Source organism: Trachurus trachurus (genome assembly GCF_905171665.1).
Source record: "Trachurus trachurus genome assembly, chromosome: 2".
Lineage (NCBI taxonomy): Eukaryota > Metazoa > Chordata > Actinopteri > Carangiformes > Carangidae > Trachurus > Trachurus trachurus.
The window spans coordinates 11,124,504-11,137,015 of NC_139914.1; the positions used below are offsets into that span (position 1 = coordinate 11,124,504).

Below are 12,512 nucleotides of genomic sequence, written 5' to 3' on the forward strand. Positions count from 1 at the left end.
AACAGGCTGGTCTCTAGACACAGACCCTGTCAGTCGGTGGAGAGGTGGGTGATTGGGTGGGGGCAGCGTGGGGGTTAGAGAGTAATTTCCTGACTCAGAAGTTTCCCTCCTGGAAGATTCCCCCTCCCTCCTCCCTCCTCCCTCCTCCCTCCTCTCTTCCATCTTCAGCATTTCCTATTCAACACACGCGCCTCCAGTCCCATTGACCTCGGCCGCCGACGTAAACAAGCAAAGTGTGCAGCGTCGGCGCGAACAGAGACCAGAACCGGAGCCTCTTCTTAAAAAGCCGCCTCAGCCTCATTGGTTAATAGCATTGCGACGATGAAGAGCACAGATAAGCCATTCTAAACAGGATCAAACCAAAAGCAGCGGAGGAGCGACAACATGAAGAGAGCGCGACTCAGAAGAGGCGGCTTCACGGCTCAGGCTTATGAGGCTTAGACACATAATGAGTATTAGCAGCAGCGGAGAGAGGGGGGGTGGGGGGCGGTGTTGATAGGCTCTATCACTAGATACCGTGATAAGTGATGACAAAGATCAACAAACAACATACAAGGTGGTAATTAGGCAGTGATGGAGGCGCTGACAGGCGGACGGACGGAGCAGGACTCACTGTTTCCTTCAGTTCCAGCACAGAGACCAGAGAGCAGTGCTGTGTATTGTGTATCGATCCTCCTCTGCATACACAGTGTTTGCGGCGTGGCCTCGGCGAGACCCGGGTGGTTGGCACAGCCGAGCGTTCACCACCACGGGGCTCAACACTTACTTTGGAGAATTTACAGAACAGCACAACAGAAATCGGGAGATTATCACCAAAGACGATGCACAAGCACACAAACAAGAATCTTGCTGATTACGGCTGTAACTACAAAAAAACATCCCAAAGCATTATGGGGCATCCCTGAGCTAAATAGGCTTACTGGAAGCCTGATTCAGCCTCAGCTTGTCTTTGTATTTCAGTTGTTCAGTTGTTTTTTTAATCTAATTCCTTTGTTCGGAGCAAACTAATTTGAGTGCAGTCCTACATTAACTCTCAGGCCTTGAGCTAAATAACTTTCCCTCTATTTTTACTCTATTAGAGCTGTTTGTCCAAGTTGAATTAATTGACTAATTAGAAGGAAACACTGGGAGAAAAGCAAACTTGGATGGATGAAGAAGGTTGTGTTCGAACCCTATTCTCACACACCGCGGGCGACGATGCTAACCGTTTTGCCAAGAGGTCAGTGACCGCTTGGCAAAACTCTGTCAGTGTTTACTACTGTATTTATGGCTGCAGCATGTCTGCGAAAGGATGCGTCAACCAACTTCATAACACAGTAAACCAGACTGGTATTATCTGATTTACTGAAATAGGATGGATAGAAGACGTAACTCAGCACAAAAAGGAACAAAAAAAACCCACCTCTGCTAAAAATAGTGTCTCGAGATAAAAGGCAGCAAGTGACATTGTTTAAAATGATTTTACTCAGTGTGTCTGACCTCCAAATCCTCCAATCACACAAAAAAAACCACCTGCTCCAGTCACGCAGCTCTCAGATGCATCAGCCCTGAATCCACGGGCGAGCAGCAGTGAAAGTAGTTTGCGGGGGTGGCGGAGGTTATCTGTTAGGTAACAGTCTGGAGGCTACAGCTCCATCGTGGCTGCAACAAGGATGCTCCTGGCGTGTTTTTTCTCATTACGAGTGAATGTCGATTACTGGAATGATAGCCTCGTCTGCTGTAATTGACCCGTTGCTTCAAATTGATACCATCTGTCTTCATACAGATGTAATGACCTTGTAATAAATCGACGTTTTATTGCATTAACCCTGACTCTTGTGTGACAAGTGACGGTTGCCTGCAGAGCGGTAGGGAGGGAGGGGGGGGGGGGTTTGGGGGGGGTCAGCGTGGATCAAGGGGCCGTCACTCAGGCCCAAGTACAAAGTTTGTGGAGGAACTTTCTGTAAACGGCTGCGTTCTCTCCTTGTATCATAATAAATCCATCATTCCTCCAGCTTCACACCGTCATAACTCATGGATGTGTCTTTTCCTCCAAGTGTAATATCGGAAATAAATTGCTAACCATATTATAAATAAGTACTAGAATCAATCTCCTCCTGTTTCGGCAGCCTAGTTCTATTTGATTAGCTGCTCTATCTTGCCCTAAAATGTTTTCTGGTTGTTGTTGCCAGGTATTTCACGTATCCCACGGCTTGTTAAGGGCAATAGATGTGTGAGAACTACAGCGATGTAGTCAATGTTAATTCTCAATCACTCAGCTCTCTGCAGAGAAAACCTCCCAGCTCATATTTACTGACCTTTCTCTTGGCTTGTTGCTTCGTGTCTTTAGAGCCAGGACGGACGTTTCGAGGTCCGAGGACGCCACGGCAAGTCGGTGTTGGCGATCAGCGGCGTGAAGCTCTCCGACTTGGGTCGCTTTGACTGTGAGGCGCAGAGCCGGATCGGAGGCCACCAGAAGAGCATGTTCCTGGACATTGAGTGTGAGTGTTTTTGCAATATCACATTTTCTCTAGTTCTATTCAGGTGTATGCATTGTATTTTGTTTTGTTTTGTTTTTTACTTTATTTGATATTTGAATTATACACTTAAATACTAGCCACAGGATGATGACACTTTCTTACCCATTTAGCCCAAAAGTTCCATACTATTATGTCATTCATTATACTTTTCCATTGGTTCAGGGTGGGAGGTTCTCTGAGAAGCCAGCAACTGGTTATTGCTTTTTTTACTTGCTACCATGAGGCGCTTTGGGTATCGGGTAACAATAGAAAAGCGCTATATAAATGTAATCCATTGTTATATTATTATTATTATTAATACATATATCTGTCCCTGTTATGCAAATCCTTTGATATATTTCCCAAATAATATGAAAGACAAGAAAAGTCCACATCAAATCCCAGAATCCTCTTTGTTGTAGCTTGTTCTTGAGTCCAGAAAGGTTATAAGGACCAAAAAATGTGAGTATGGTCTGCCATTAGTTGTCCATATTATCTCCAACATTGGGTCTGATGGAACAGTTTGTTTTCTATTTTATTTTTGGGGTTATGAAAAAGCTCACAAAGTTCTTCCAACAAAAGTTTCTCCAACACTGTGAATTTGTGGTGGACGTCTGTGTGGGAGACTGTAATACCCAACTCTCTTTCAGATTTTTGTTTAATATAGTCTGTTGAGTGGTTCTTGATCAATGAAATACCTGAATACGGATTCCCAATAATTCATCAGGTGGACTCTGAGTTGTATGCTCTCAGGAACATTTGTGTAACCAGATTGTTCTTCCATACTCTGTCCCTTCACCTCATTTTCATAATAGTGTTGGATTTGCATGTGTCTATATAAATCTTGTCTTGCTAAACCATATTTTTCAGACATAGACTGGAAGTCCTTTAATTTCCCATCCTTAAATTGACTAATGAGGAGTATGATGTAATTCCATACCTTATCCACTGTCTATAATTTAAATCTAGGGACGCTGGTTTATAATCTGGGTCATATGCTGGCCACCTCAGTATTTTTATTTCTGTTTGGATCTGAAATGTCTTCACATAATCTAGCCACACATTCTATGAAAAACAAACCCATTGATTCTGGAAATCAGGTAAATCCTTAACAACAGAAGGGCAGCCCAGCAGAGATTGTACAGGTCGACTTGATATTGATAATTCAATGTCTTTCCAATTGGCTTCGTATTCAGACTTACACCAAAGAATCAAAGGTCTTAATTGTGCTGCTACATAAAAATCCCTCAAACATGGTAGGTCTTGATTTTATTTGTGTTTTTTCACCTCCCATTTCAACCTTGATATTTGTTTATCCCATACTTTAAACTGTGTGTCGGGAATTTAAACTGATAATGACTGAAATAAATATAGTAATGGAGGTAAGATAAGCTGTGTGCGACTGTTGGGAGTCTGGCCACTGCTTTCCCTTAATGTGAAAATGAAACACATTTAAACAGATCAACAACAGAAGCAGAGGTGTGGAGTTCAAAGGTTCAGCTGTGGCTTTGTTTGGTATTGAAGACTATTATACTATCAACAACCCACCGCCACACACACACACACACACACACACACATACAGAGCCTCCAGAAGGGTTAATTAGTGAGAGGATATCATGCATTGCCTTTCCTTTTCCCCGGCTGACGACTCCCCCCACTTCTCTGATGAGCGCACCCATTCCTCAGCGCTGGTTGTTTGGGGTTATTTGGGGCGGGCTATCCCCTGCCTAATGAGCTCTGAAGCAAAGATCTCCATCCTGGCCTCAGAATGATTAGGTTCATTATGAGAGCGGCTGTGTTGTCTGAACAAGACCAATGGAAAATGCACTTTTCGGTTGCGGTATTCCCGACTTGAAGCTCAGAGGAACAACAGAGCGAGAGGGCAAACAAACAAATCTATTCAAAGAGACAGCGCCAGGATGAAATGAATACTGTACCTCTGTTGTCACAAGGAAACCAATTTTCTCCTCTCCGGGCTTAGGTGACTTTCAGGTTCATGGATTCGCTTCAAAACCTGCATCGCATTGTTCTTGAAAAGTTGACATTTTGGAAATAAAAAAGTTTGACAGCATCCTCATGTTGAAAGAGAAAGAAAAGGCATGAGGCTGCTGTCTTTACACTGTGAACCTGCTCTGCTGGAGCCACAGCTGACAAGTCGCTCTCAGACTCTGCAGAAAGACACAGACTGTGTGTGTGTGTGTGCGTGTGTGTGTGTGCGTGTGTGGCGGGGCTGAGCCAGCTATCGCCACCAAACTAATGAACTCATTTACTAAGTCAGTGCAGGCTGCAGGGGGATAACACGTCCTCGGCTGTGACAGAGCGCCAGGCATCAATCTCTTTAATGGAATCCTGCAAGCGAGCATAAAACAACCATAATGCCTCTCTGACTGAGCCGGGCCGACTGGGCCCAGAGAAATCCACCCGACAGCTCGCCGCTTCCACCGTCCATTACTGCCCTTCCTATTTGCTGGAGCAAATGAGCTTCTGTTTGCATCCTTTATTTTTATTCCTAGGGAGATGATCATACAGGAGAGGAGACCCCCTCCTCCTTTTTTTTCCCTCTGTCTCTCTTTTTCTCTCTCTTCCAGCAGAACTTGGCTTGAATTAAGTGAAAGTTTTTTCTTTTTAACATTGCAAAGAGAGTTTGGGGAGCATTAATGAAATGCATTTTCTTTTTCTCCCTTTGAGGAATTTGGGGGTTAAGCCTTAGTAAGTCATTTTTATGTCTTTGATCATCCAACGCAGCTCCACCTTTGATTTGAGCGTTTAATTGGCTGCCACAAATTCCTGACATACCACCAGTTACTCCGTTAGCAATTCAGGTCTTGTGTTAGTGTTAGTGTTAGCACTACTACTGTTGTATAAAGGAGGAATGCGTGAGGGATAATGTGTGTATTTTATTTCTATTTGGCAGATATACCAAAGTTCCTGACCAATCACACCATCTTTTATTCGTGGGAGGGGAACCCGGTCAACATCAGCTGCGACGTGATGTCCAACCCCGCTGCCACCATGCTGTGGAGGAGAGAGCGCTTCACCATCTCTGCAGAGGCCACGGCCAACACGCGGGTGCACAGTGCACAGGGCAAGTCGGTGCTGGAGGTGGGTGCAGCTCCTATTGAACTCTCACACTACTTATCTTGTCCCCATTAAGTAGCATCGACATTTGTAAAATAATGAATTGATTTAGAGTGAGAGTGCATTGATCTACATACGTTTTTGTCATAGTGATTAAAATAGTTCCAGCTCCTGATTGTTTTAAAACATCCAAGGTTGAGATGTCATGTGATGGTGGCTATGGTTTACTATTTTCCGACATTTGATAAATGAAACACTTTAAATCAAACGTACTGACAGATTCATCGAAAAGAAAACTAGAAAACTTGTCATGTCAGTGATTGTTAATAGAATGAATCCAAACAACTTTTAATGAAATAGATAGTTCTCAGTATAAACAGCTGTCATATTAATACAACATTGCATAGAGACCTGGTTCCCAACTATCCCAGCAAGGGGGCTGACAAATCCTTTGCAAAACAGAAAAACTTGTTGAAAAGATGCAATTATATTAAAATATATAAAAGAAAGAGAGGTTTGTCATTATTATAAAAAAAGGTGTTGATCTAAAAACATATTATTTAGCCTCTGTATTGTTTAGGTGTCAGACATTTTTGAGATTTGGAGACACTGGAATAGAGAATTGAGAGCGACACATTGTCTATTGTTACATTAACATCACTTTTGTAAATCTTATTTTTATGTTGAATGTTTGTCTCCACCACCTGATCTTTTTTTGGTTTCTCCTGCACAATTGTTGTATCTATTCTATATATAGTATGTTTTTTGTTGTTCTTCTCTTTTATCATGCTGTTTTATTTTTATTTTTTTCTCATGCGCTAACAAATCAAATCAAATCACATTACATGTCACTATTTGACCTGTTTTTAGAGTGCAATTTTAAATGTATGTTTCTAGTTGAGTGAGCTCCATAAACAAAGCTACACTAACCTATTGTTTCAGAACATAATTAGAAATATCAGAGGACAAATAAAACCAAACCCATTTGCTTTACCGTTAGAGATTTGTAAGAATGAAATAATGATGATCATTTCCTGGTCCTAGGTGACTCCTATGTCTGACAGGGACTTCGGTCGCTACAACTGCACAGCCAGGAACAACATCGGAGTTCGATACCAGGAGTTCATTCTGGCCCAGGCAGGTGAGTCTGCACCGCTGCTGCTGCTGTGGAGCCGCTACACTGACTGTACCTGAGCTAATGAGACTGGGGACTTCATTTGGAGTCCAGCATGTGTGCAGTCATGGACCTCACATCTTTTGAATCACTAATTCTAACCATCCAGCTCCTCTGTAACCTTCTACCTCTCCACTAATAGTAATAGCCTTATTTGCAATTCTCAGGAAGATAAATTCCACTACAACTCCCAGCTCCTATTCAGGCTAGCCTAATCTCAAATAGTACCATCTGATTTACCCTACGCCTCGCTATTCACTGAAGTAGCCCCTAATTTACTGTAGCGCAGACTAATACACAACAGTGCAGTCCAATTATCTTTAGTGCTGATTGAATTGCTCTGCGAAGGGAGAAAGCAGTGAACAAAAAGCTGACCTAATATGTAGTCTTGCAGAAAACAATGAGTTTTGGAAGTGGTTCTGACACTTCACAAAGGCACACAAACACACACACACACACACACACACACACACACACTGTAGTAAAAGTTGGAGTCAATAATGGAGATCTGCGGGTAGATCTTGAGTGGAAGCTGAAAACACTCATCACTCCTCCACACAGCGTCTCCACAGCCCAGCCCTGTAAAAACCAGTAGGAGTTGCATTTCTAGAAATAAGTTTGTAGTGAATTCAGTCTGTTTTGATTTTTAATGAAGCCGACACTTAAATCTGAGAATCAGGCGCTGGTATTTTTCAAGTGGGAACATTGAATAAAAGAGCATACAGTTGGTTTGCAGCTCAAAACAAGCCCAAGGACAAATCAGCAATCCATCTGAGTGATGTGGCAGCTTCCATCAAACTGGTAAATCGCTTTCGAGTCCTGGAATTACTGCGGCTGTACAGTAATGTCTGTCTTTAGTTAGATTATGTGGATGGCAGTGATGTAATAGGTAGGACGCAGACGAAGCAGCATCTACATCTACAGCACTCTGTCCTCTCTTTCTCTTTCCAGATGTTCCCTCGAATCCGTACTCGGTGCGTCTGTCGGCCGTCTCCCAGCGCCTGGCGACCGTCACCTTCATGAAGCCCGACTCGCACGGCGGCGTGCCCATCAGCTTCTACCTGGTCCAGTACAAGGAGGTGGGCTCGCAGGAGTGGAGAGACGTCAAGTCACACAGCGTCCAGAGTGAGTGTCCTTCACCTGATTTACCTGTACAGACAAACAGGAGTAAAATATAGAGAAGATGACTGAGCTGTGGAGCCAGAATCCATTAAGATCATTTGTCCACATCTAGTTCTATCTCTGTTTCCATACTGAGGTAGTCTGGATCGGTCGTATTCATAAGAAAGCTTTCACCTGTTCACATGCTCGGCTCATTTCATGGACAGAGCAAAGTATCTGGAGGTTTGAAGAGAGGTTGCAGTAATGCACAGGTGAATGACAGGACATACTCTCTGTCTTTCATACTCAAAGGCCACTGACCCTCTGAAATGTTTTACATTCCACTAATAATGTCTGAATAGAGCATGACAAAGGAAATCATTCTCTCAAACATAAGAGGATAAAGTAAAGGATCATGAAAGCTTTACAGTGCATCACCATATTTCAATTACTGCTGATGTTGACAGACAACAGAATAAATATGAACATAAATATCTATGCTTGTACAGTACGTGACATTTTCCTCAATTAAATCATAAATAGTTCTCTAGTCAAGCAGCAGGCCCTATGAAATTATTATTCAAAATCTGCTAACTGCTACAATGTTAATGTGTAATTTCACATTTTTTGCTTTCGTTGTTAAACATTCCTCCAATACAAAGGTTAATACGTTTACAGAATAAAATGTATTTGGTTGATCATACAATTTATTTGGTTGATCATACTTGGCCAGGCCATGCTTGTAAAATAGATTTTTTTATCTCAAGCAATTTGCCTGGTAAAATAAAGGTTAAATAAAATACTCTGTTTTGTTAAAATTCTGCTATTCACATGAGAAAAGATTTTATTTTTTTATTTAACCTTTATTTAACCAGGCAAGCAAATTAAGAACAAAATTCTTATTTTCAGGGGGGAAGGGGGAGGGGAGTGCTAAAAGTGAAACAAGGTTAATAAATTACACAGAAAAATTCTATACAATACAGTACATACAATATATCAATATAATCAATAAAATACAATACAATAGATGAGTTCAGTGACCATTGTAACTATAATAAAAAGGTGACTACTTCACATTTGAGGGAAAATAATATTTCTCATGTGTGAAGCAGCTTAAAACTTTCAGCTTCTACTCACCAGTCCAGGGAGATCCCACCTCTACAGGCCACATTAACACCGTGTCCAGCTCTAACAAGCCTTTCCGCCTGTTAACACCTGCGCTCATCAGCTGACACCTATCAAACACGAGTCTGAAGCGTGTCCCGTGATCCGCCACGCGTTCCTCCAGAGCCTCGGCCCTGAGATGTCGACGTCGGGTCACGACGAGCCTCAAAACACCTGACGGGCAGAGTGCCACAGCCTGTCAGAGCTGAAAGGGCATGCTCCTCCTCTTCTTATGCTTTACGACTCCAAATTGATTTCCATGCCTGTTGGTGGGGAAGTGCTGTACACCACGAGGTGAAGGATGGATGGAGGGAAAATGGAAGCCAGAGGACGAATGGTTGGGTGATAAGCAGGTCCGACAAACCTGAAGGGCTTATCACTAATATCCCTCATTTCAGAGTCAGTTACAATATGGAGATTCAGTGAGAGGAATACTAAACACCAGCTACTGTAGGACTTGAACTGTGTATGTAAAAATACATTACACGTGTGCTGAGGAGGAGAATACGGCACATGTAATGACATATCAGGGCTTAATTATCATCATTTAGCTACATGTGGCTTTTTATTTCAATAAAATATGAGACTAAAATATTAAAATGATGAGCTGGACTAATTACAAGTCGTCATATAATCATAGAAGCCACCTCAGATATCCTCAGTGGAAAGTACTTACACAATAAACTCTTCAACATAATGAGATGCCTGGACTCGTTTCATTCCAATGCTTTTACCCAAATTGAAATGTCTGCTTATAGCCAGGAAACGAAGCTAGCATGGCTGCAAATTGCAGGATTTGTTTTCAGTTCTGGGACTAAAGAACTGCAAAAGCACCTATTACCATTCAAGTATTTAATTTGAGCGGACTGACAAAAACAACAACTTTCACTCAAGCTCATTACACTGCTGGCTTTTCTGAATAGTGGAGGTTATGTAAACAGACTCTAATCATTGTAGAATTTAAATGGGACTCTGCAGTGTGCTCTGATAATGAGATCTCCTGTTTCCCTCCATCATAAATGCAATTTACAGTACGAACGCAACATACTACACTGCTGTTATCTGCAGTCAGAGCAATGGTATCACTCAGAATTACACTCACATCCCATCTTGTGATGCATCACTGATTATATCTTATTGTTCAGGATAATAGTGGGTGTGCATCTGGTTTTTCAACTCCAGTCATTTAGTTTGCAGTTCAAAACATTCAACTTATGATATTTTCCTTGTATTCACATAGTGTTTATCTTTAGTTCTCTACGTACTAGTCTCTCTAGCCAACCAGCCTTGCATATTGTGACAGAGCTCCATCCGGCTGCTGTAATAACGGTCTGTAGACAGCATATTTATTCCTCAAAATGACTCATCATGAAAGTGAAGTCTGACATGACTCTGAACAAACATGCACACTGGCACTGTAACAGCCTCCCCTCTATCCAGGTTAATTGGGTGCACAGCGCCAAAACAAAAATAATTTCCAAAGCAATCGTTGCATAAGAATTTGGGCCACAGGGCCTCCATCAAGCATGAACAGTGCACATACAGGTGTACAGGGCAAATAAAACAAAGCAATGACGGCTGTCTATTTTCACATTTAGACTAATATGTAAAAGAAAATGCCACACATCAAACATTGGCACAAATTGAATTTCAGGCTTTGCACATTACAGTACGTCCATTCCCTCATCTTTTCCTGTCTGCAATATTCAAACACATATTTCCGGGTGAGGTGACCTCTGCCTGTGTCTCTCTGCAGCGACAGTGGTGCTGACCGGCCTGGAGCCCAACACCACGTACGAGGTCCGAGTGGCGGCGGTCAACGGGAAAGGTCAGGGGGAGTTCAGCCACACGGAGGCCTTCCAGACTTTACCCATCCGTAAGCTCCCACTCTCTTCTTTTCCTCTTTCATCTTTCAAAATAAGAGCCTCCTCTCAAAGAAATGGCCAAAACTACTCTAACAGCCACTTAACATATGGATCTGTGAAATGAAGTTTGGTCTTAATCACTTCAATTTGTTGCTACAATGGGCACGTAGATTGGGTTAATTGTTAATTATCAGCCGTTAACAAATGAAGATGTGCTGTAGATAATTAAGCACAAATCCCACTCAACAAAAATGTCGTATTTATTATAAAATTGGGCAGTAAGCGCTAATGTAACTGCCCTGGGCATTTATTTGACTTGATATCAGAGAGATCTGGGTGTGATTTCATAAAATAAAATAAAGATATTTGACAGAACTGCAAACATACTGTTACATTTCAAAAAGCATCAGCACCTTGGCGAAAATGAGACTTATTTGCCGTTTTCTGTATCTCTGACGGGCTTATGTTTGAGGTGGTTACAACCCCCTCGTATTTCAGTGATATGAATCCATAATATTGGAATAGATCCTGTCAAATTTGTGTCTTGATGTAAAACTGCTGCATTAAAAATGTTATACTGCAGGGGTTTTATGATAAGCATTTTATTTATTCTGGCAATCTGGCACAGCAGGATTGCAGTAAATCCAGGCAAGGCCATCAGGAAAAAAAAAAGTGTTTCCACCGTTAATATTACACAGCAGTGCAGCTACTGAGAATGAATGTTAGGGGGGAGATCCAATTAGCAAAATACAGTGAATAATAAGAGCCCCCAGTCAACATTAGTTATAGCCAGGCAGGGGGAGTTGCCTTGTAATATGAGTTTAATTCAGCTTAAATCCTCCCCTCTCCTCGTACTGCAGCCTTATCTCATATCTCACATTGCCACCTGCTCCCCTCCTTGGGAATGCACACACAGCCACACACACACACACACAAAGACGTTTTGTCTCGCATCTCTTCTGAAGCTGAAGCCTCCTTCTGGTCCATGTCTCCTCCAGGAGAGCCAAGTCCGCCGGCGGTCCACGGCCAGAGAGGAATGGGCAAGGCCTACAGGCTGGGGCTGGTCAAACAGGACGATGGAGGGATGCCCATCGTGGAGTACATAGTCAAGTACAAGACCGTGAGTAATTCACAGTTAAACATATCAAGGCATCACACTGGTGGAAGCAGGGCCGGTTCTAGGCAGGTATATATGAGGGGGCAGTCAGAAATATGAAGGGGGCATCATGTGAACACATTATGCTCCAGCACTTTTTTTTCTCTGTGCTTATAGTAACTTCATTGAATTGGGTTGTTGACTATGTGTCCAACCTGCAGAAGTGGATTGCACTTTGTCAGGCCTCTACCTTCAGACCTGTCCAACTAGGGGCCGGGGGCCAACCAGGGTCTTAGAACCCAAATTTTTTTTACTGTCGTAAAGCAAAGAGCCACATTATATGGGGGGTTAGGGGTGCATATACCTGAAGATGCATTGCAAACCCAGAGGGGGTGAAAAAGGTGAGTAGCTAAACCTCTGTAGGGGGCTCTGGCTGCATCCCCCCCAGAAAATGTTTGTGATTTTAACATGTGAGTGAAGCATTCTGGTGTACTCTGAGAAGGGGGGGGGGGGGTCTACTATGGTCAAGATTTA

The 12,512-nt window shown here is 42.6% G+C and overlaps 1 protein-coding gene across 1 annotated transcript in view; it reads left to right on the forward strand.

Moving 5' to 3' along the window:
* The window catches only part of ncam2 (neural cell adhesion molecule 2), a gene marked incomplete at both ends in the record, with an annotated part of 249,764 nt that overhangs the window by 214,123 nt on the left and 23,129 nt on the right, over positions 1-12,512 (forward strand). Inside the window, 6 exons of the mRNA XM_083990597.1 lie at positions 2,330-2,480; positions 5,415-5,602; positions 6,623-6,719; positions 7,704-7,877; positions 10,774-10,893; positions 11,881-12,002. Coding sequence (XP_083846723.1) covers positions 2,330-2,480; positions 5,415-5,602; positions 6,623-6,719; positions 7,704-7,877; positions 10,774-10,893; positions 11,881-12,002 — 852 coding nt within the window. The remainder of the gene's footprint in view (positions 1-2,329; positions 2,481-5,414; positions 5,603-6,622; positions 6,720-7,703; positions 7,878-10,773; positions 10,894-11,880; positions 12,003-12,512) is intronic.